The sequence below is a fragment of the Dryobates pubescens genome, chromosome 5 (genome assembly GCF_014839835.1).
Source record: "Dryobates pubescens isolate bDryPub1 chromosome 5, bDryPub1.pri, whole genome shotgun sequence".
NCBI classification, from domain to species: Eukaryota; Metazoa; Chordata; class Aves; order Piciformes; family Picidae; genus Dryobates; species Dryobates pubescens.
In genome coordinates this window covers 9,304,433-9,327,437 of record NC_071616.1, presented here as the reverse complement: position 1 = coordinate 9,327,437, position 23,005 = coordinate 9,304,433, and the positions used below count along the sequence as shown (strand labels likewise).

At 41.2% G+C, this 23,005-nt stretch overlaps 1 protein-coding gene across 4 annotated transcripts in view; it reads left to right on the top strand.

Annotated features, from left to right (window-relative positions):
• Window positions 1-23,005, top strand: part of SIPA1L1 (signal induced proliferation associated 1 like 1) — a 241,250-nt gene that overhangs the window by 207,256 nt on the left and 10,989 nt on the right. For 3 of the 4 annotated variants that reach the window (XM_054161557.1, XM_054161556.1, XM_009900603.2), the window contains 6 exons: window positions 2,380-2,529; window positions 7,350-7,474; window positions 10,206-10,324; window positions 12,708-13,147; window positions 20,168-20,407; window positions 21,453-21,618. In XM_054161557.1, coding sequence (XP_054017532.1) covers window positions 2,380-2,529; window positions 7,350-7,474; window positions 10,206-10,324; window positions 12,708-13,147; window positions 20,168-20,407; window positions 21,453-21,618 — 1,240 coding nt within the window. Of the gene's footprint in view, window positions 1-2,379; window positions 2,530-7,349; window positions 7,475-10,205; window positions 10,325-12,707; window positions 13,148-20,167; window positions 20,408-21,412; window positions 21,619-23,005 lie in introns of those variants that run through there. The other variant, XM_054161558.1, reaches the window with a different exon arrangement.

The following is a 23,005-nucleotide window of genomic DNA, read 5'->3' as shown; positions in this document are numbered from 1 at the left end:
GGATCATCAAGTCCAACCTGTTCCAACAGACCTCACAACTAGACCATGGCACCAAGTGCCACGTCCAATCTCCCCTTGAACACCTCCAGGGACGGTGACTCCACCACCTCCCTGGGCAGCACATTCCAATGACGAATGACTCGCTCAGTGAAGAACTTTTTCCTCACCTCAAGTCTAAACCTCCCCTGGCACAGCTTGAGACTGTGTCCCCTTGTTCTGGTGCTGGTTGCCTGGGAGAAGAGACCAACCCCTTCCTGTCTACAACCACCTTTCAGGTAGTTGTAGAGGGCAATGAGGTCACCTCTGATCCTTCTCTTCTCCAGGCTATGTATCATATGTATCATCTATGTATCATAGAATCATAGAACCAATAAGGTTGGAAGAGACCTCAAAGTTCATCAAGTCCAACCTGTCACCCAAGACCTCACGACTACTAAACCGTGGCACTTGGCCCCTCTTGAACACCTCCAGGGATGGTGACTCCACCACATCCCTGGGCAGCACATTCCAGTGGCGAATGACTCTCTGTGAAGAACTTTCTCCTCACCTCAAGCCTAAACTTCCCCTGGCACAGCTTGAGACTGTGTCCTCTTGTTCTGGTGCTGGTTGCCTGGAAGAAGAGACCAACCCCTTCCTGGCTACAACCACCCTTCAGGTAGTTGTAGACAGCAATAAGGTCTCCCCTGAGCCTCCTCTTCTCCAGGCTAAACAATGCCAGCTCCCTCATCCTCTCCTCATAGGGCTTGTGCTCAAGGCCTCTCCCCAGCCTTGTTGCCCTTGTCTGGACACGTTCAAGTGTCTCGATGTCCTTCTTAAACTGAGGGGCCCAGAACTGGACACAGTACTCAAGGTGTGGCCTAACCAGTGCTGAGTACAGGGGCACAATGACTTCCCTGCTCCTGCTGGCCACACTGTTCCTGATACAGGTCAGGATGCCATTGGCCTTCTTGGCCATCTGGACACACTGCTGGCTCTGTGTGTGTGTATATGTACACACATACATGCACGCTCTTTGTCTATATACGTATACATAATTAACAGCAACATACATTAATCAGTGCCTTTTTTATTTCCTTTTTATTTTCTCATTTTCAAAAGAGCTTTTGAACTTTCAATTTCCTGCAGTATTGTGGTGAGAGCTGATTGAAATCTGCCACTCCTTTACAGACACAGATTAAGAGGCTAGGCTATGTAAATCTCCAAACCCAAAATGTATTCTGAGTTATATACATTTTTTAAGTGTTCCATTTAATCTGTAAAAGTTACAGTATTTTTTCTAGTTAAATTGAGTAAAGGTTTACATTGGCAGTAGGATTTTTGATGGTCATGGATGGCATAAGTCAAACTCCACGTAAATCACTGCAGAAGTTCTGAATGCCTTCAGACCCCACTGAGTAGAGCAAAGAAGTATCTAGCAGCAGTGAACTCGAGGTTTGGGAAACAAAATGGCACAAAGCAGCAAATGATCTAAAAAAGCTTTGAACTACAGAACAGGCTATACCAGTTGAGTAGTGTAAGCCTGCTGCTTCCAGCCGTTCTGCTCAGGTGCATGTGTTTCAGTTCTGCCCCACTTGCCATGTGGTTATTCTGGCAGGATGAGGCTTCGTGTGACTCAGGTCTCTATTTTCAAGCAGAGTTTCAATGTATGGAGATAGTTCATATTAGAATGCTACACTTCTAGAGAGAGTTTTAGGTATTTTTTAAATTTCAGTCCTTGCAATTTCACAGAATCACGTAATGTATGGGGCTGGAAGGGACCTCAAAAGGTCATCTAGTCCAGCCCCCCCTGCCAGAGCAGGGTCTCCTACACCAGATCACACAGGACCACATCCTGGTGGGTTTTGAATATCTCCAGAGAGGGAGACTCCACAGCCTCCCTGGGCAGCCTGTTCCAGTGTTCCATCACCCTCACAATGCAGACAAATTCGGTGGCATAGAGATAAGATTGATACTCCTGGGAGAGCTTGCTAAGACAGCTCACTAGTTTAAATTCCAGGCAAGGGTTTGTGAAGAGAATGTGAAATACTTTGTTCTGTTTGGTATTTTCACGGGGAATGTCGTGCTTCATCATTCCTTATCAGGAATCTGTAAAAACTATTGGGACTTCAGAAACTAGGATGCTGTCCTAGTGTGTGGTGAGATTTTCCTTCCACACTTGCCTCTTTCCATTTGCTCCCTGGCATCCTGCTTTTTAGAGCTGATTTTCCTTGGTTTCTAATAGATTAATAAGGGGAAAACATCTGATCCTACAATTGACTTCATTTCTGCTGTCTCCCTGATATCTTGTTCTTTGCTGATGTGACAATTAGCAGGATGTTGTCCACCATGCTTTGCACTGTTCAGTATTGCTGATCCAACTGGTTCCTTTGCTCTGCACAGGTTGTCTCCTGGTTCCAATGTCTACGTCACAGTTTCATCCATTGCCTTAGCAAGATCGCAGCAGTGCCGTAATTCTCCAAGCAACTTATCGTCCTCCAGTGATACTGGCTCTGGTGGGGGCACATACAGACAAAAATCTATGCCAGAAGGGTAGGCACCAGACCTTTTTCATACTCTTCTTAGGCAGGCTTTTTGTTCTCTGTTCCATTTGTTGTAACATACATTAGACTAAAGGAGAGCTCATACAGCCTCCTGTCAGCTGTTGTTTACGTGCATTAAAATGTGATTGTTTTCAAATGTCACTGTCCTGCTTCTTGAGAAAATCAGTTTTAAAAACCTCTTGCTTTCACCTTTTCCCTTTGTGACCTAACCACTCTCTCTGATCCTAGTCTACAGCTGCTCGGGTTACTATACAAAGGAACCTTTATGTATGTAAAACTCTTCATTAAAGGTACTGTTTCCATGTTGCAGATGGTTTCATTTCACAGGTTTAGATTCTAACATAAAATAAGTTATAGTTTGGGGACTTCGCAGTCTGTGCTAGTGGTTGAAGCGAGCAGCGTTGAGTGCAGCTGAGACTTCAGGTGTGTAGGCACAAAAGTGCCAAGTAATCCACAGCTAGCAACCTTTTCAGGTATTCACAGCCATCCTGTTGCAAGGCACTCTTCTTCCAGCTTTCTAGAAATCTTCAAACTCTCTGAAGTGATTCAATGTCAATGTAAGGGGAAACTTGCAGATGAAGAAATTAAATCTGCATCATTTTCAGAGCTCACTGAAAGGAGCAATAAATCAAGCATCTCCAAGTAGAGAAAAAAGTAATTGGCAGCAGGAAAGCTGTCTACCACGTTCCAAATTACTTCCTATAGAGAAGATAAAGGGGCCAAACTGATGATAGCTCACACTGCAAAGCTTCCATCTGAAGTCTTCTTGAGTACATTGGAGGTCATTGTATGTAATTCATTCTGGTTTGGGTCTTTATAAAGTAGAGATGTCTTTTTCTCTATTAAATATATATATATAAATCTACTATTAGTAAGATTAAAGACTGCTGTCAGGAGCTGCTTAACACAAGGCACTGTCTTTTGCCATTTTGGTGCCAGTAAGGGAATGCTGCTTTGTGTCAGCCCAGAGAAGGCTGTTCCAACCATGTGTTACAGAAAGTCTGCTTCTTTTTTCCAGAGACTTGTCCTCCCTGTTCTTTTCCTTGCAGATTTTCTCTGAACTCATTAAGCTTTGCTGTAAGGAAACTAAATAGAAGTGTGTCCAGAGCTCTGCGGCTGGAAAAGGCACTTAACCTCTTAACAGCCTGCACACTTCCTGGCTCATTCCTGCCAGCAGTGCTTGTGTGTTGCCTTGAATTCTGAAGAGCAGCTTGTGCTCCCCATATCTTGTCTTCATTTTTCTAACTACATCATTTGCTCTACAAAAAAAGGTACTGCTGCCATATGTCCCTAGACCTCACAAAGACAACTGCTTGAGTAGGAAGGGATTTTCACAGGTGCTGAGGTTTTTGTTTTCATAGATGCATAGAATGATTTGGGTTGGAAAGGACATTATTGGCCTCAGAGCACAGCAGCACTTATCCCAACCCTTCACTATCTTGTAAGTTAATACATTCGGTGCAGCTTTCTTTGAGCAGTTTGCAAGCTCAACAAAGAGGTGTGTCCTGGAAACCTGGTGTGTGTAGTTTTTTGGGGTTGAAGTTTCCATTCTGAGCAAGGAAACACTGTTTAAAAGGAGTAATGACTTCACGTGTTCCTTATTGGATGCTTTTTTCAGAATGTCACTTAACTAAACTTCAGTTGTTCACCTATTATGTGCTGTTCTTAGAGAGGCATTTTGTCTTCTATGGTATTCTTGCACACTCAAGTCACATTTACTCAGGACTTTCCAAAGATTTTCTATCAGTCCAAGTGGAAAGCATGAAAAATGTAATTTTGAAGGAAACTTCCCCCTGCCTCAGTAAGCAAAGCAATATCTGTTACTACAAATCATTGTAGTTCTGATGAGATTTGTCCAAGAGACCAGATTCAGGGCAACTCTGTAGTGATGTTTGAGGGTAGAGCTGGTCAGCAATCAACCCGTGTATCTTCTTAAAATAGGGGAGAGACCTTTTTAGCATTTAATTGCCAAGATGCTGGAGGGAAGGTTGGGCTGGAGAAGGGACACTGTCCCATAGGTAGTCTTCCCAAGGTGAGCCTCTGGTCCAGCCTGTGTATGCTAGGCCCTGAGACTTCCCAGTGCTGGAAATCTCAATCACATAACTTGTGTGTACATTTCTTTCTTGTGGCATGATATGACAGATTTGGAAAGTTTGTGAAACCTGAATGACTGGAAGCATGAGTGAGTCCAACCTCTGTCAGACATCCATAAGAGCAGTCACTGCTGCCTCTTCCAGCTTATTGGTCTGTATCCTAAGATGGATATGGGCAAAACTTCACTGCCTTCAAGAATATCCAGATTTGTCTTGATGTATATGTGTGAGTTTCATATACTTATCCTATGTTTACCTGAAGGTATGTATATGCAATAAATGATTGTAGAATATAAAAATGAACTTCCAAACCACTGAAATAACAATTTCTTTTTCTTATGGCAGAGATGTAAAACGTGTATGGAAACTATTTCACTGTTCTTGAAACCGAGATTGATTTCTCCTTTGAGTTTTCTGGGGTTCATTCCTACGTGCCCTAATGGGCTCTGCATTTAAGCAGCATAGAACATAGCACCACCTGCATTTATTATTCCTGCTTTTGAACAGTCCATTTAATGTAAAATGGCAATCTAAAGACATTTCTTGCTGCTCAATTAATAGAGCAGTGGTTTTAATGAATTAGGATTCGAAACATAGTGGGTTTGTCAACCTCTGTTCTTGAAAAAACATTAAAACTATGTCAAATCATACAAAATATGCCAATTGGCAAACTGGCTGCTTCTGTACATATGAATATTATGGGCTTTACCTAAGAGGACAATGCAGGAAAGTAAAACTGGTGCAGCACAACATCTTTGCACCAAAATTCTTGGATTTCCTCCCCCCCCCCCCCACCTTGAGTATCAACTTTTAGTTATTTTATCCTGAAAATATGTTCTTCCTAAAATACTTTGCCAGTCTTAAAAGTTTAAAAATTACCTCAGATCAAGGTTTAAAAAAAAAAAATCAATCAGCCATTGAATTGCTGTGTTTAGACTTTTTATGCATCCGTTGAGTCGGTATTGAATTCATCACATTTAATTTAGGTATTTGATTAAGTGAAATCCTCACTAGTCTGTGAATAGAGAAGGAAAAGCATTGCTCAATTTCAGTTTGAATCGTTTGTCTTCAGAGGGCAGATGGATCTGGGTTTTCTTTATTCATCAACCCATACGTTGGCTATACCAGGCACTGGTGAACAGAATGCAAGTGGGGGCATGTTTGGGTAAAATTTAGGCAGCCTGCATTTCAAAATGTGACTTTTAGAGATGTGTTGCATGCACAGAAGTGTCCCAACTGCTTGCCTTTAAGGGTAGGAATGGGATCTTGCTGTTCTGAGTCATACAGCTCTTCTTCGGTGAGTTCACTTGAGTTAACAAGTACATGAACTTTCACATGCAGTAAGCACAATGAGCTGGCTCTGACGGTTGGCCAGATGTCTCTTTTGCACTGCAGGTCATGTGAGGTAGTCTGCACTTAGTGGAGTAAGTTGAAAGCACAGTCTTGAGTATTTTATATTCTGTTTTTATGTCAGACACTTAGGGCTACAGAAACCCCTTGATATATAGAGAATCTGTCAGCTTGTTGTAATTCTTTGGGGTGTAACTCTGTGCATGCAGAGTTTGGGGAATTTTTATTCCTTCTGGGTATGTCTGCTTTACAAAAAGCTTTAGAAATGCATTACTGTTGACAAATTCTTAATGATTGATCTGCTAAGTCTGAACCAAACTATGATTACTATGGACTTAATTTATATATAATGCAGAATTATAGATTTCTTTCTTAGAGGTTTTTAGGCATATAAAGCATGTCGACTTATGTATGGCTCAGAAGCACTGTTTCTCACCTTTGTCATTAGATTGTTCTCCTTGAGTTTACTACATCTTTATTTAGCTTCCTGAAATCCATCTAACTAATCTAGCAGGATTTACGAAGTCTATTGAACAGTCTTCCTTTTGCTCTGTGTGCTTTCTTCTGCATCAATAGGTGTCCACGTGTGGCTGCTTTCGTATAGCTGTTTTCATTTTGAATTCATCCATGCATTATTTTATGATCAAATAATAATTTACAGAACTTATAACCCTGAGATGTTGGGAATCCATAACCTATATAGTCAACTTGATAAGCCCTTAGTTAAAATACTTGGCAGTGTAATATTGTCCCAAATTATCTAACCTTGTTTGCATATGTCTGCATCACCTTGATGTGACCTTATGCACCCTTTGCTTAAGAACCCAGAAAAAAGGCTGTGATTCATAGGATTTTCCTAACAAACTTTCTCATGCTCACTTAGGCTAGTTTGAAGTTGTGCTTTCCCAGTTAAAAGGATCCATCCTTGATACCTTTTCCCAATAAACACAACTTCATCTCCCTATGTGGCTTTTTTCCAGACTTTTTACTCATGGTGGTCAGCTTTCTGTAACCATGTCATGGTCTGTTCACCTTTCCATTTAAACATCTGTGTAAATGAAAACTAGTAATTTTATTTCTGGATGTTTGGTCTGTTTTTTCTAGCTGTACTCTAACCAGATGTTCTTCATCAAAGATGCTCAGTAAATGTGTACAGTAATCTTATGCATTGAAGGTGCTAAATGGGTCCTGAGAGCTGCCACAAAAATTAAATGGGAAAAGCATTATAAATCCTGCAAGCTGTGCCACGCATTGGTTTGCCCTGTTGTTTGACACTAGCTGCTTGAAAGTGCTCTTTTCTCCTTATGTGAGTTTTATGCATATTCAATATCATGATCTGCTTTGTTTTTTTGGGGTGTTACAACAGGTTTGGAATTAGCCGTAGATCCCCTGCTTCCATTGACAGGCAGAACACGCAATCAGATACGGGTGGTAGCGGCAAATCCACACCCAGCTGGCAAAGAAGTGAGGATAGTATCACTGACCAGATGGGTAGGTAATTAATTCTCTACACTGAGCAAGTGGTGCTAACTGCAAGGTGACTTTGGCAATACCTCTCTATGCAGAAAGAGAACCCTCTTAAGCACTGTGATTTCAGTGTCTTTGAAAGTTAACCTTGTTCATCAGGATGAATAATTAGGTCTGGAGCATGTACTAGCAGTCTGTTTCCTTGAGACCTGTGAGTATCACCTGAGGAAGAACTGATTTCAGTTCTTCGTTCAATTGTGGGACTAAATCTGCCTTTAATGCTTTTACTGTGAAACATTGCCCTTCTAAAAGCAGTTGGGTAGACAACACTTACCCATTTGTCTTGCTGCTGAGGACTTGTTTGACCTCACCTATGCTCCCCAGTGGCTTGGCTTAGTTTAAATTTTGCTTTGTTTGTCTAAAGTGCTTGTGATGCTCCCTTTCAAACGGTGCTATATAAATGCAAATTGATTGTTTGATCATTGAAGCTATAAAAATACCATGTACAAAATGGGGGGGAAAAAAAGAAAAAGGCAATTAAAGTTTAAATAGTGAAGTGAATCTATAGCTTGGTAAGCGCCTTGCACCAGTGTATACATTTTTCATTGCACTTGGCAATTAAGCTGTCAGCTGAGGGAACATATTAACAGCATAAAACAGCTGGGTACAGAGAATTCGCTCTGTTAAGCCTTCATTTGAAGTTTTTGTGCATAGACTTCTCGCGGCAGCTATGGTTTGACTTGCGTGGATACCAGCGAGATTGACACCAGTGGAAATGTCCTATTGACATACAGCATCGATCCAACAGGCTGACCATGCTCAATATTCTAACTTTGTTACCACAGATGAAGCAATTCTGTACTTTTTCTCTGGCACATATAGATTACCATTTTACTGCACCCTAGGTTTTACTCTGTGTAAAGGGGCTAGTCTCGAACACAGAGTAAGATTCACTGAAATCAGCAGTAGTGGAAAGGCAAATGCCAACCTCAAGGTCAGAACACATACTTCGTTCACATACCTGCACAACCTTAGTGAGCTGTGCCTTGTTATTGAGCCATCTGTTAGTCCCTCCATCACAACTCCCCCCATTCTTCACACTCAAAAGCTGTGATTATACAGATCTGCAGTTCTCATCTTGACAGAACGATTTTTAATCACATATGTTTTGATGCTGTGTGATGGTAACGACATGTGTAAAACTAAACTTTTGCTCAGCATTTCTTTTGCAGACCAACAGTTGGGTGTTGGTGCAGGCACTGAGTGGAGCTGCCAGCAAATTCTGTTCTGCAGTGTCAGGTGTCACCATATGAGCAAAATAAATAAGGCCCAAAAGAACAGGAACAACAATTGTGTGATAAAAGAGATGGCTCCAGCATTTGGCAAGGGCTGAGAAATACGTAGTGACATCCCTGTTTTCTCTCATGTGCATTGTCCTGCAGTCACGGAGTCACAGTTGGAAGCTGCATCTCTGACTGAAGACTTCATTGCCAGCCTGGTGAATCCAGGTGAAAATTTGGTTCGATGACAAATAAGCACTTGGGCTAATCTGCCTCAAGGCAAAAAAGGCATCAGGTGCTGTGAATCCACGCACCCACTCCTTCCTGGCCAGTTTTTAGCGACAGAAGACTTTTGTTCTTTGTACACCAACAGCACTTGCCAGGGGGAATCCCATCTGACTGTTTTTTTGTTTTTTTCTTTTTTTAAAAATGCTTCTTCATTTGCTTTTTAAAAGGTAGTAATGCTGCAGATCAAGATGAACAAACTGTAGCTGTGCTGGGGAAAGCACTTCCAGTTACTGTGGGTATTGTGAAGTACCTGATGTACCTAAGCACATACCCTACTTCAAAGCAGCATTTTTAGAAGTGCAGTGTTGCTCACCCACAGCAGAGATGGTACACATAAAAAAAAAGCACAACTGAGAGACATAATTTTAAACTACTGACCTTGGCCTCAGAGAAGGCAATTACAGGCTGTGTCTGAGCACCCTCTAGACATCCATAGTTATCCCTTGGGGAAAAAAATCATTTAATTGGTATAGAGTGCTCCTGTGAGTGTCCATGTGAGATGAGTGATTTGAATTCCATCCACTTTTGTCAGGTTTAGTTTAATAAGAACTGCTTTTGTGCAGCGATGCAGTTTCCACTTTCACAGCCAGCAATTTGTAAGAAAATATTGTGATTCCATCAGAGGTTTTGAGACAATGTTTATTTAACTCACCTTCCCTTTGAGGAGACATACATGTAGTAGTTACACTGGAAAAAGTATGTTAATTGAAGTGATCACTGTAGACTTTTGTTGGTGTCCTGCCTTGCGCAGAATACAATTGAATAAACTGTGGATCTTCAGGGAAACATTTTAATCTCTTGTCCACAGGCCACATGCATATAGAGATACAATGTCAGTACCCTGTGAAAATGAACATTCCACAGCTTTAATGCTGATGCACTGCCATTGGACAAGGGGGAATGATACCCTTCAGGTTGTTCTCACAAAAGCTGGAGAGGGGGTGGCTGCTGGTTGTTCTCGAAGTCTTGCTGATGTACACCAGGCAGGAGTGTGCCCTCACAAACTCCTCTCTGGTTTTTCGCCATATGTATTTTTTTACTGGGAATTGATTTCATATTAAGTATCCAAAGTTTTTGCCTAATGGTGTAGTTTTGGGGAAAATTGCAGGGTAAAATTAGGTCACATGTTTTCTGAGTTTGTTGCACTGCATGCACTCTTCAGGACATCATTGTGTGCTGTGTTACAGAGCCAACCTGCCATCTCCCAGCAGTATCCAAGGTACTGCCATCCTTCAGAGAAAGCCCTAGTGGAAGACTGATGAGACAGGATCCTGTGGTTCACTTGTCTCCAAATAAGCAGGGTCATGTAAGTTATCCTAAAAAAGGAATTATTTAATGTTTTGCTTTTACTCCACAAGCTCTTGATACCAAAAATGTTGTTCAAAGATCTGTTTAGAGTGCCAGTTTAAAATAAAAGAACAAAAAAAACTCTTCATGGAGGAAGCAGTAAAGCAAACCTGTTGGTTCCTGAATCCTGCGGAAGCTAAGCAAAACCTACTGAAATATTTCTTAGTCAATAAAGTTTGCTGCCAGTCAAATAGCAACTTCTTGTCTGTTATCTTGTGCTAAATAGAAGTTCTGTGGGGGAGTCCACAGCACTATTTTCAGGCCTCACATGTGAGACACAAAGTTTACTATATTTACTATATTTGCTATATTTTTAATGCACCCCTCAGAAAGCTGCAGATCTTGCTTTTGGTTTTCTATTTTCTCCATTTTATTCCTTTCCACGCTGTTGGAAGACTTGGCCATAAAGGTCCACTGGAATCCTGATGAAAAAAACACTAAAAATCTTTGGTATTATGTTTAAGACCTAAATGGTAAATTTCTGGCTCTCTGGAGTTAGATTTTCACACCTTTTTGGAGACTGTCGCTTCCTGATTTCCAGACAGAGGTGTTCATAAACAAAGAGAGATGTTCCCATACAGTCATGTTCATACATTTAAAATATCTTGAGAATTATTTGTCAAGAGAAAAACAAACAGACAAAAAAAACCCCACCCTTTACACTCTACCCAATATGCTGTGTCACTTGGGTTTTAATTTATTTGTACAATCAGCTAAAATACAGTTGTGTCGCATGATTGTGCTGAAAGTATTAGCTGCATTTATTTAGGTGTGAGAAAGTCTTTGGTTAGTTCCTGTTATTTGCTCCTGCTTGCCAGCATTTCTTATTTCAATAGGACTGGCAGTGTTGCTTTCAGGTTATTAACTCATAATAACACTTCTTTATTATTAAAAAAAACAAACCCCAAAGCAACAACAACCAGAAAACAAAAACTAAAAACCAATGTACACCCCTCTCCCCCCCAACAATCTTCACAACCTTAGGAGCACAAGCTGGTTTTTGTATTTAGATTGACCTGTTTTCCATGAGATGTATTTGACCATATAATGATGTAATACATAACTCATTAGCCTGCGTGCAAAGTACAGTACTGGAGCTGTTAATGCTTGCATTCTTCTCATTTAGGCATTGTTAAAGTAAATCTTTATTATGTGGACAGATGGATGGGGGAGAGTGATATAGTTCCTAATGAAGAGCAGCAACTTTAATTAGAGACAACTAGGAGTCTAGATCAAGTCACTTAATAGTCCTTCTTTTTGTCCTGTCAGTTCTCTCATTAGTATAAAAAGAAACATGGATGCTGAGACTTCTTGCTCTCAATATAAAGCCATCCTCTGAGGAAACAGAAGCAGTACCTGTTTTTTTTTTATATTTGACTGGGATCTCTGCCCAGAGGGGCAGACAAACAGGGAAGGTTGTTTGAAGTCTCCTTTCTATCCCTTCCCTGGTTCCTCTGCCATCTGGTCACCAAACAAGTCTGTTACCTACAGAAAAACTCTTCCATTCTGACTCTATAGGTGATCATAACTTAGATACATTCTGTAGATCGAAAATAAAATGAAGGAATTCAGATGGATATTGGTACCCCGAGTAGGTGAGCTACTAAGCAATGATGTGTGTATGGAAAGAAATTCTTCCTGTAGTGGGATATTCCACCAGTGCCCACTATGGAATTGAGGGCATCGAGTTTCTTTTTAACAGCAAGCTGTAACCAAGGACAGAACATACAGAGCAGCCAGATGCTGGCATGCCTTGATGAGACAATTTAAAAGCATACTGCCAAAGAGGAAATGTACCCTACTGCCAAGGGGCAGGAAGAGCAGTGGTTATTTTGCCCTGCTTTAGACTTAGATAGGCAATTGGATTGTTAAAGTAACATGTGCACTTTGTGTGTATTGGTTATTTCTCGTGTTCTAAAACTCTGGAGTCCAAAACTTAGGATGTTCTTAATTATAGTAGCTATAAACCAAGTCGAACCCTACATAGGTCGGCCAGTTTAATTGAACTGGGCTGGGCAGAACTGTGCTTGAAAGGAAACAGTGTAAAGTATTTTGGGACAAAATACAAACAACTCTGGCTTTCCCTGAATAGTTAAAATACAGCTTCCAAATCCATATGAAAGTTTTTCATGTGCAGCCAGGACAGGACATGTGCATCGTGCTGTAATGGCATTTTTAGAGTGTGTCTCCTCAATGTTTCTATCCAGTATCTCAAGGTAGAAGAGCTCCTATCATGCAGTGGTGACTTCTGCATCTTATTTCCTCCTCCTCTTTACTGACATAATCCTGAAATAAACCTACAAGTGTGGTTGGTTTTTTTTGGATTGTCGTTTCTTCTGTAGTCTGACAGCCACTACTCCAGCCATTCCAGCAGCAATACCCTCTCCAGCAATGCCTCCAGTGCTCACAGTGATGAGAAATGGTATGACAGTGGAGAGCGCACCGAATCAGAGCTGAACAGCTACAACTACCTTCAAGGGACTTCAGCTGACAGTGGCATAGATACCACTTCCTACGGACCTAGCCATGGCAGCACTGCGTCCCTGGGAGCAGCAACATCTCCCCGAACAGGGCTAACAAAGGAGAAGGTGGCACCACTGTGGCATAGCTCCAGTGAAGTGGTCTCCATTGCAGACAGGACATTAGAAAAAGAAAGCCACATGGACCGAAAGGCTGAATCTTCTCTGAGCCTGGATATTCACAGCAAGAGTCAACCAGCCTCCAATCCTCTAACAAGGGAGAACAGTGCTTACAGTCTTAGTGATGCTGTCTCTCATACAAGGTAATTTTGCCCTTATGACACTGACCCTTTCACACTCATTTTCCCATGCTCATTCTCTAATCTACCACAAGCGAGAAGTGGATGTTGAGGAGAGAGAGTTCTGCTTATGTTAAATGGTGTTTTGAAAGACCTCATTGTGCAGAATGCTTGAAAATCAAGACCACCTTTAGTCTTTGCATCTGCTACCACTTGTAACTCTAAACAATGTCTTTGAGAGCATGGTCCATGCTGCTGCTGAACTAAAGTAAGATAGACAGATGTCTGATGGGTTTGTAAGGAGTATCTTGTAACAACTGCTGCTTATCAGAAAGGAGAGTAGACTATTTAGTGATCATAGTAGTTGGGTTATGGTTGGACTCAATCTTAAGGGTCTTTTCCAACCTTAATGATTCTATGATACTATGATTTCATTAATGGTTTAGTGTGGGGGGTTGTTTTAGTCTTGCAAGTACAAACTTACGATGTTTTGCATTTTTTTCCCCCAGTCTTCTTGTTTAGAAATCTGCTTGCAGTCAGTATGATCAATAGTGAGAGCAAGTTATCATAGTATCAGTCAGGGTTGGAAGGGACCACAAGGATCATCTAGTTCCAACCCCCCTGCCATGGGCAGGGACACCCCACACTAGATCAGGCTGGCCAGAGCCTCATCCAGCCTGCTCTTAAACACCTCCAGGGACGGAGCCTCAACCACCTCCCTGGACAACTCATTCCAGGGCTTCACCACTCTCATCGTGAAGAACTTCCTCCTCACATCCAGCCTGAATCTCCCTACCTTTAGCTTCATTCCATTCCCCCTAGTCCTATCACTACCTGACATCCTGAGAAGTCCCTCCCCAGCCTTCTTGTAGGCCCCCTTCAGATACTGGAAGGCCACAATTAGGTCACCTCTGAGCCTTCTCTTCTCCAGACTGAACAGCCCCAACTCTTTCAGTCTGTCCTCATAGGAGAGGTGCTCCAGATGCTAGCTTGTAGATTTTAAACTCTGCTGCAGGATTGTGAGTATGACATGTTACAGTCGCCTTCCCTCTCTCCCTCACTCTTGCCACTTGCAAAATGGGCAATATCCAGTACATGTGTAATGTGCTTGAGCACCTCAGATTGAAGTCACTCTACAAGTTAGAGCTGCTAGAGGCAGAAAATATTTTAGACTATTTTCATAACTCATTTCCCAAGAAGCCTTCACTGTGCTCTCTGAAAAATACTCATCATACTAGCAACCTGAAAAACACAGCTCTTTCAGGGAAGATCTGTGGTCATCATCATTTGTTGGCCTAGTGGAGTGTGACTGTTGCATTTTTATCCTTAAGGTGCCTCTGTTTTGTGTATGCAGCTGAAATACTTGCAGGCTGAAGTCTGAAGGTATTTTTATTAATTGTTTTGAGCAAAGCTCCATTTATGCAAGATGAGATACTGATCAGACAGTTTAGCAACTCCTCATAGAGGAGCTGCAAATAGGGGGTTGTCATAGAGACTGTCATATGGTGAATGGTCTCCCTGTACTTTGTCATGGTAATTTTGACTAAGTAATCTATTAATGGTGGTCCTGTTTTGGTTTTCTGCCTCTCTTGGTTGGCCACTTTTGGCACTAAAGCTTGTACTCAGTTGGTATAAATCCCACCCAGGTCTTGGAGACTGGCATTTCCAGTAGCTTTGTATGAATGAAGGACTTGTGTAAGCCTGTATAAAACACAGTCCAGAGGGATTTACTTTGATTTTGGGCAGTGTTAGTATGTGCCCCTTTCTTGCAGGTAAAAATCTGTATGGTGGTTATCTACAGTTTTATACCTTTCAAAACAAGCATATTTGTATGCATTTTTTTCAGACTTCCATTAGAATTTTCCACAAGCCCTGTGCTACTTGTTTGAAGGTACCTAATGCTAGCATTACATGTGAGATTCTTCTACAAAATGCTGATTTTAATGAAGTTGTCAGTAGCATTTTCATGGGCAAGGATTTTTTCAGAAGTGACTTGAAACCTGGAAAACTTAACATGAAACTCTTGGAAGCTTTATTGTAAAGGTCTGGCTAATGGGAATGGCATCTTAGTACATTTGAGGTTCTAGTTTCCTCTCCTTGGACCATCAAATAGGGTTAGTTCAGTAGAAAAGCCAAGAAAATTTAATAGGTGTTCTCTGACAGCTCTCATCTTTGTCTTCCATGGATATACTTTGCAACTTGATTGCAAACTTAGATCTAGGAAGTTGTCTCATTATTTATTAGCTGACAGCGCTGTCTCCAAACGTGGTGTTTTCTCTGGTTGATTTAGATGAATTAACATGATGCATCTCTGATGGTACTGAAATGATTCTCTGCATGTGTTTGTTGAGGCTGTTACTGAAATTTCCAGATGAAGGCCTCCTAGACTTTATGCTAGAGAGAACAGTTGTGGTTTTTTCCCAGTTTCATTTAAAAAGCAGATGTTGAAAGTGCAGTTCTTCACAAAGAGGAGTAGTAGCAATTTGTAGAACACATGGGGCATGATACTTGAGAAATACTGCAGTCCTTGCACCCAGATAATTTATTTTGTCGGAATAAAAAGAGATTGACTTGTGTTCCTTCTTCATTCTTTCTTATTTTTGAAGACAAGAACATGGTTTTGATGCCTTACAATAAAGAAAACCAACAGTCTAGGCTAAAAAGCTTTCTGTTTGTTTCTCATGGAGTCCTTGGTTGATAGTTGCACAGTGAACAGCAGTGCTGACCTGAGGAAACCTCACATCCTGCTGTTTGCTCCCAATTCTCTCATAGCTCTCTGTGGAGGCACAACAGCTTGGAGATAGAGGCTTCTTAAACTGTCACTTCCAAAATGTAACCTGCCTGCTTCAAGGAGGCTAAGGAGAGGAGACTAAAGGATGATTGTGAACAGGCTGCTTTTCATGAGAAATGAGCGGCCTAATTGGTGTGCTTCTCTATCGGTTTCTCAATGATTATCCTTTGTTGCTTCTCACATTTTTACCTTTTGCCTGAGGATGCCAGGATGTCTGTAACATCTTTAGAGTTGGGCTTCTGAGCAAGAAGAAAAGGAATTTGTCCCCAGTAATAACTCAGTGACAAAAGAAAAGAAAATAACCACAAATTAGAGTGTTTGTGTCTGTAGAAGACAGGAGCGATAATTAGTGTTCAGATCATTTGATGGTGCATAAAAGAACTTGTACCTGAGAACTGGTGGCAAAATGTAAATTATAGTGATTAACTTTTACAGAAGAGCTTCTGGTTGGGTTTTATTTTTCTTCTCCACCCCCATTCCCAAAGTCCTTCCTGATGATTGTGCAGATTTCTCATAGCATCCCAGGAGAATTGCATTATGTAGGCCAGTAATTATACAGAATCATTATAGCTGAATGTCATTAAATGAAGCCATATGTGCTGATGGCCTGAATGCCCTAGGAGAAAATAAAATCAGACTTTCATTTCCACCTAAACTTACATGGTTTTGTAAGGGCCTCTTACCAAAAGGAAAATCATGGCTATTTCTAATCAATAATGTTAAGATACTTAAAATACTATTTAATGGTTGTGGAACACTTACAAATGGCTCATCTGCAATTTGTGCAGACTGTCATGGAGCTTCTGAATTTTAACTTGAACCGTGATGTCTCCGTAATTGAGGTGACAGGTGGGCAACTAACAGTAGCTATCTCTGTGTCCAAAGAATATGACTGAATTGCTTCCAGTCTAGCTGGTCAAGGTGTCTGCTACAGTATGAGGAATCCTCTGCATGCTTCCTGGTGTTAAATACTCGAATAACTTCCCATCACTACCATAGTCCTCCAGCTCTGGCTTAGTTTTTCTGGAGTTTATCCAAAGCCCTTTGCTTTCCACATAAGCTCTAAGTTAACAAGTGTGTCTCTGTCAGTATCCTGCTGACCTGCCTGTGTGTACTTGTAGGGTAAAAATCTTCAGTCCTATCCACAGTTCAGTGCATGGTTCCTGAAGCACAATCTCCTCCCCAAACACTATATTGTAAAACCACAGTTCAAAATACGCAATACACTTTGAAGAAAAGTGTGTTTAAAACTGGATGCTAATTCTCTTGCTCATTTGCCAGGCTACTCTTGGCATCTATTCTAAGATACATATAAATATTGAAGTAATAATACTTAAAATGCCTAGTGCATATAAACAATAGGATACAGAATGAAATATTATAATTGTTATTTATGCATATGCATTATCTATGTAAATAGTAAAGAGAGCATACAGGGCATAATTTTGTATCCTTTTTGTCTAGTAATATTAAGGATCAACACTGCCAGCCCAGGAGCTGTTACTGCTCTTTATGCATGAATGTTTTCCCTACCACTTCCTGGAAAACTATCTGATGAATTAAAGCATTCTGAGATATCATCAGAACTTCCCTTTTCCTACATTGAAGCAAAAGACTTTTCCCCTTGTTGAGTGTGTTACGAAGGGGGTAAAAATGAAAGAACAAATAGCCCCGTAAGTTTCCTTTAACGATGTGCATCTTCCCCAGATCTTGGCAGTTTAGTTTTGCAGTACTGATGCCTCCCAGATGGGCTGGTTTGCTCAGCATGTGTAGGAGTTTTCTTTCAGTATTGAAAAAGAAGGGAGAAATTTACTGCCTCTGCCCCCAGCTCTTATTTTCCTCTGCTTTCTTGCTATAAATTATGTTTACTTACATATGTTGCAAATGTGGAAGTTGTGATGTGCAGCACCAATAGATGGGCTTGATAGACAGAAAAATCTCTTCCTAGATTTTCCCAATCTGCCATCTTTTGTAAAAGCCTTTCAAATGTACAGATGGAAAGAAGGGGGGGGGAATAATGCTATAGTGCAAAATCTGTATTACTTTTTTTTTAATGTGCATACTTATGGGGAGAAGCATCTTGCCCCTGATGTGTGGGACTTAATAGCTGTCCCCATGTACATTACATGAAAGTGTGGACTGTAGTAGCTGGTGCTGTTTGAGGTGGGAAGACTACAGTCAGCTCAGACTCCTCATTAAATCCACAGCACCTAATTGTTGGGACTCTTGGTGCTTAACTTGAGCCATATGAGAATGAAACATAGTTGAAGAGGATTTTTTAGACTCCATCTGTTGTCAGTGGAGAGACAGGAGAAACTCCAAAGCATAAATTCTCCCTGTCTATCTGAGACACCTAATTAGGGGAGAATTGCCTCCTAAGGATGTTTCTGTTGACTACAACAGGAACCAGAGAAGTGGCATAGATTAGCTAATCTATTAGCTATTGTCTCCTATAAAGCTAAATGCAGGTGAGATTATTTTCCCAGGTAGCAACATAAATTTAACCTTCAATTCTTCTTTTGTTTTAGCAGAGGGATGTATATCTGTTATTTCATCAAGATATGAAAAGAGTGGTGAAGCAGTAGAGATTATTCAGTGACTTTGTTCAGCCTTCCAGCTAATTTTTATTTCTTAGTCAGAAGTTGTTCTTTACCACGGGGCCATCTGTTTCAAAATCTTTCCTTTCAGTGTTGGATACCAGGATGAAAATGTGGCTAAGTTACGTGGAGAGCCAATAGAAGACTGGTCTCCAAATATGTAATGACATTTCAGTGCTAAGGCTGTACACAGTTTTCCTGTAACTGTACATGGAAATGTCTGACCTTTTAAAGTTTTTATAACAAGTATTGTCTTAAGCCCTACTGCTCCCACTACGATGCAGGCTGCATCAGATTTTCACATCAGCATAACTAAAGAGTAGCAGACATGTACAGCCCCTATCCTTCTTCCAACAATAAGAGGCTGTTTGCCATCCCAACTCTCTTTCTGTCTAGACCAACTGTGATGTATCACAGAACCACAGAATTTCAGGGGCTGGAAGGGACCTTGAAAGATCAGCCAGTCCAAACCCCTTGCCAGAGCAGGACCACCCACACCAGATTACACAGGCACGCATCCAGGCGAGTTTTGAATATCTCCAGAGAGGGAAACTCCACAACCTCCCTGGCAGCCTGTTCCAGTGCTCTGTCACCCTCACAGGGAAATTTTTTTCCTTATATTTATATGAAACTTCCTATGCCTCAACTTCCACCCATTGCCCCTTGTCCTGCCATTGGGCACCACCGAGAAGAGCCTGGCTCCATCCTCTTGGGACTCTTTACATATTTATATACATTGATGAGGTCCCCTCTCTGTCTCCTCTTCTCTAAGCTAAAGAGCCCCAGCTCCCTCAGTCTCTCCTCGTACAGCAGATGTTCCATTCCCTTAATCATCCTCGTGGCTCTGCACTGGACTCTTTCAAACTCAGGTGGAAGGAGAGAGTCTACAGATTATGGAAGGAGGGGCTGGCCACTTGGGAGGATTATAGGACTTTTGTTAGAGGATGTAGGGAGGCAAATAGGAAGGCTAAGGCCTCATTGGAAGTCAACCTTGTGAGGGAGTTCAGGGACAACAGGAAGGGTTTCTTTAAATATCTTGCAAGAAAAGCTAACACCAGAGGCAGTGCAGGCCCACTGCTGAATGAGATGGGTGCCTTGGTGACGGAGGACACAGAGAAGGCAGAGTTACTAAATGCATTCTTGCAGGTGGTAAGTTCTTTTCAGGCAAAATCCAGGACGCCCTCTTTTGAAGGATGTATGTGTTTCTTCTTTGGTTAACGAGATGTTTCCTGTTACTTAAGATCCTTCAAAACATGTTTTCCTCCACACCAAGGAATTCCAGCAAGAAATTCAGCTTGGGCTCTTTCTTGCTAATTCAAATACAATCCCTTGTATTACTTTCAAGCTGCCTAATGACTGTGAACCCTGGATTTCCCATTTGTTGGAGGGGAATGAGGAGATGGTGGTATATTGCATTCCTAGAGGGTGCTTAACAAAATGTTTCATTGCTATGTGAGATGCTTTTAATGAAGCATTGGTGGAAGGCCCTCAAGAGTGAACTGGTTTTGCTACTATACCGACTATCGATAAGAGTAACACTGTGCCCAGAGTTCTGCCTTAAAAACAGCTAGACAAGGTGCACACACACACACACACACATATATATATATATATATATTTGAGACAAATTTTGTTTATATTATTTTTTCCTCCTAGTACCATGAGCTCACGACACTCAGCCAGCCCAGTTGTTTTCACCAGTGCCAGAAGCTCACCTAAAGAAGAGCTTCATCCTGCTACTTCTCCTCAGCTTGCACCTTCTTTCTCCTCCTCTTCTTCCTCCTCATCTGGTCCTAGGACTTTCTACCCTCGCCAGGGTGCTACAAGCAAGTATCTGATTGGATGGAAAAAGCCAGAAGGGACAATAAACTCAGTGGGGTTTATGGATTCAAGAAAGTAAGACTGATTTTTTTGTCTTTTCTTCTTTGGTGATTTGCTTTAATTGTAAAGAAGCACTGGTGATCTGTGACACTTCTCTACACAGAAAAGAGCTCAAGACTAATAGAATACTTAGTCTTCTGCAGAATTTGAATCTAGAGTTCTGCAGTTAGGCTTAACTGACTGATAGTTAGCTAATCTCATTCCTCGTTAACTTGTAAAAGATCATTTTATCATTTTTAGAGAGCTGTGTGGATTTCAGTCCTATTAAAGCTTATCTTCCCTTGGGACTTCTTAAAGGTGACTCAGAATGCTATTTGCACAAATATTGAAAATCCTCTTAAGGCAGAGCCTGTGTTTTCCTTAAGCCTCTCATGCGTGTAGCAGAGCTGTGCATGCCATGCATCGGCTTTGTGGCGCTCCGTGTCCCCTTGTTCAGACTGCTGCCAGTATCCAGTCTAACTGGCTTAAAGCAAGCCAAGGTCGCTCTGTGTTACATCTCTTTTGGAAGAGACCTTGCAAAACAGCTTGCTGCTGAAAATATTGTTCCTTTTAAGTCTAGCAACTGGTTTAGAAAGCCTGTTTTAAAGTTGTTTATTCAACCCTTCTTGACTTACATTGCTGAGCACAGTGTCCCTAGATGACGCCAATAACTGGGTGCCAAAAGCGATGATGAAACTTTGTGATAACTGCATTATAAAAAGCCAGTTAAACAATAAAAGAAACTTAGTGATTTGCTACTTATGGGCTCATGGAGGACATTTGTATTTGTTAGTTTTGTACTGAATACATAACATCTTAATAGATTCAGTTTCTTACTGGGAAAATGTATTATGATAACCTTTAATTGTCTTGCTAGTTGATGTTTTTAAACAAGTTCATTGCTTCAACAGGTATTCATTAAGATGAGGCTCTGCCATAATAGTAAAACTTCTTCCCTCCTCCATGCCCCCTACCTAGGCTTTTTCTTTTAAAATCCTGAAGGTGCTATAATTCCTGTTTCATTCATGCCTCCTGCCCCAGGGCGTTGAGACCTGAATGTATCTGTTCCATTTCATTTAAGACGTCACCAGAGTGATGGCAATGAAATGGCTCACCCTCGGCTGCGGGCTTCAGCAAGAGACCTACGAGCATCACCAAAACGCGCATCCAAGTCCACTGTTGAAGAAGAGCTGAAGAAATTGATAGATCTTGATAGCCCAACACCTGAATCCCAGAAGAATTTTAAGGTATGTGAAAGAATGAGTCTGTCATCTATCTCTTGTCATACTTAAGTGAAATCCAACAATACTGTAAGAGCAACATGCAGGTCCTCTTCCAAGTCATAAACCAGAAATGTGTAAAGTTACACACTTCATAAGAATTTGATGGTTGAGTTCATTGCTGCCTGGGTATATTAACTAATACAGCAAATGCTTCATAATCTGAAATATGATGGGGCCATGGAGCGCAAAGATTTCTGTGCAGAGAATGCTGAGTGCTTTTAGAACTGTCTAAGCAGAAGTGTTCATTCATACAGAGCTTATTCAGTTGGACACTGCATTGGACTCAAGAGCTTTGCAGATTGGATCTCTTCTATTCTCATCCATAACAGCAGAATAAAATGCAAGGCATTCCTTGAGTTCTCATCATGGACAGAAGGTCATTCATTTGTCACAGACTTTCCTACCAGAGAAATGCACCTGGGAAATGGTTTCATTACTGCAGTCACTGTAATATGATTACAGCTTTGTGTGCCAGAGTAAGGAGACCAATATCCTGGATTGCAAAGATACTTGGGACTGCTGGCTCATGGAAAATCCTGTAGTGTTGTCCTGTGTATTTGAATTGTTCTCTGATCAGATCACTAGACAGTGACTTGTTGATAGTGTTGCAAAATAGATTCTTGCAAAAATCTTTTGTGCCCTTCTGATCCTGTTACTGCATAAGGACCAGGAATGCTCCCTAAACTTAAGCAAATATTTATACAGAATAAATATTTAGGAACATTTCCTGATGTATTTCAAAATGTGTATAATGCCACCAAAGTGCATACATTCATTTTAATGTCCATAATTTTGTAGAGAATGTCTTCATTTTAACAGTCTCCCAAGTATAGTCAGTGCTTAACAGCTCAGGCTCAACATCTAGAGCCCACATGGTTTCCACAGCAACCATGCAGAAGAGAGAGCTGCAGCTTCTTTCTTCTCTTGAGAATACCTAGAGTGGCTTATTAAAACTTGTTAAGTGCTGGGTTTCCTATGAGATTGTTCACATGTTACCTCTGAAGCTACAGAATGAAAGACTTGCCAATGGCAGGATACCTTTTTCTTAGGTTTGTGGTGGTTGCTCTGAGGAGAGTGGGACATGGGCAATGCCACCGTCTCCTGTTGCTCATTTTGAGCAAGGGGGTTGCTCTGGTGCCAAGAAATTCCATTTTGTTTAAGGAGGTGACCTGAGAACCATGAAAAGTGCGTGTTCCCAAGCTGGTGGTTTTTCTGCTTTGGAGCTAGTGAATCCAGTTCTTACGCTGATCTTTACTTCCTGGTGACTGTGATAAGTATGCTAACTCAATTTAGACTTATGATAAATTTCAGGAAGTTAATAGCATTCTGTCACATCAATGAATTAAATCTT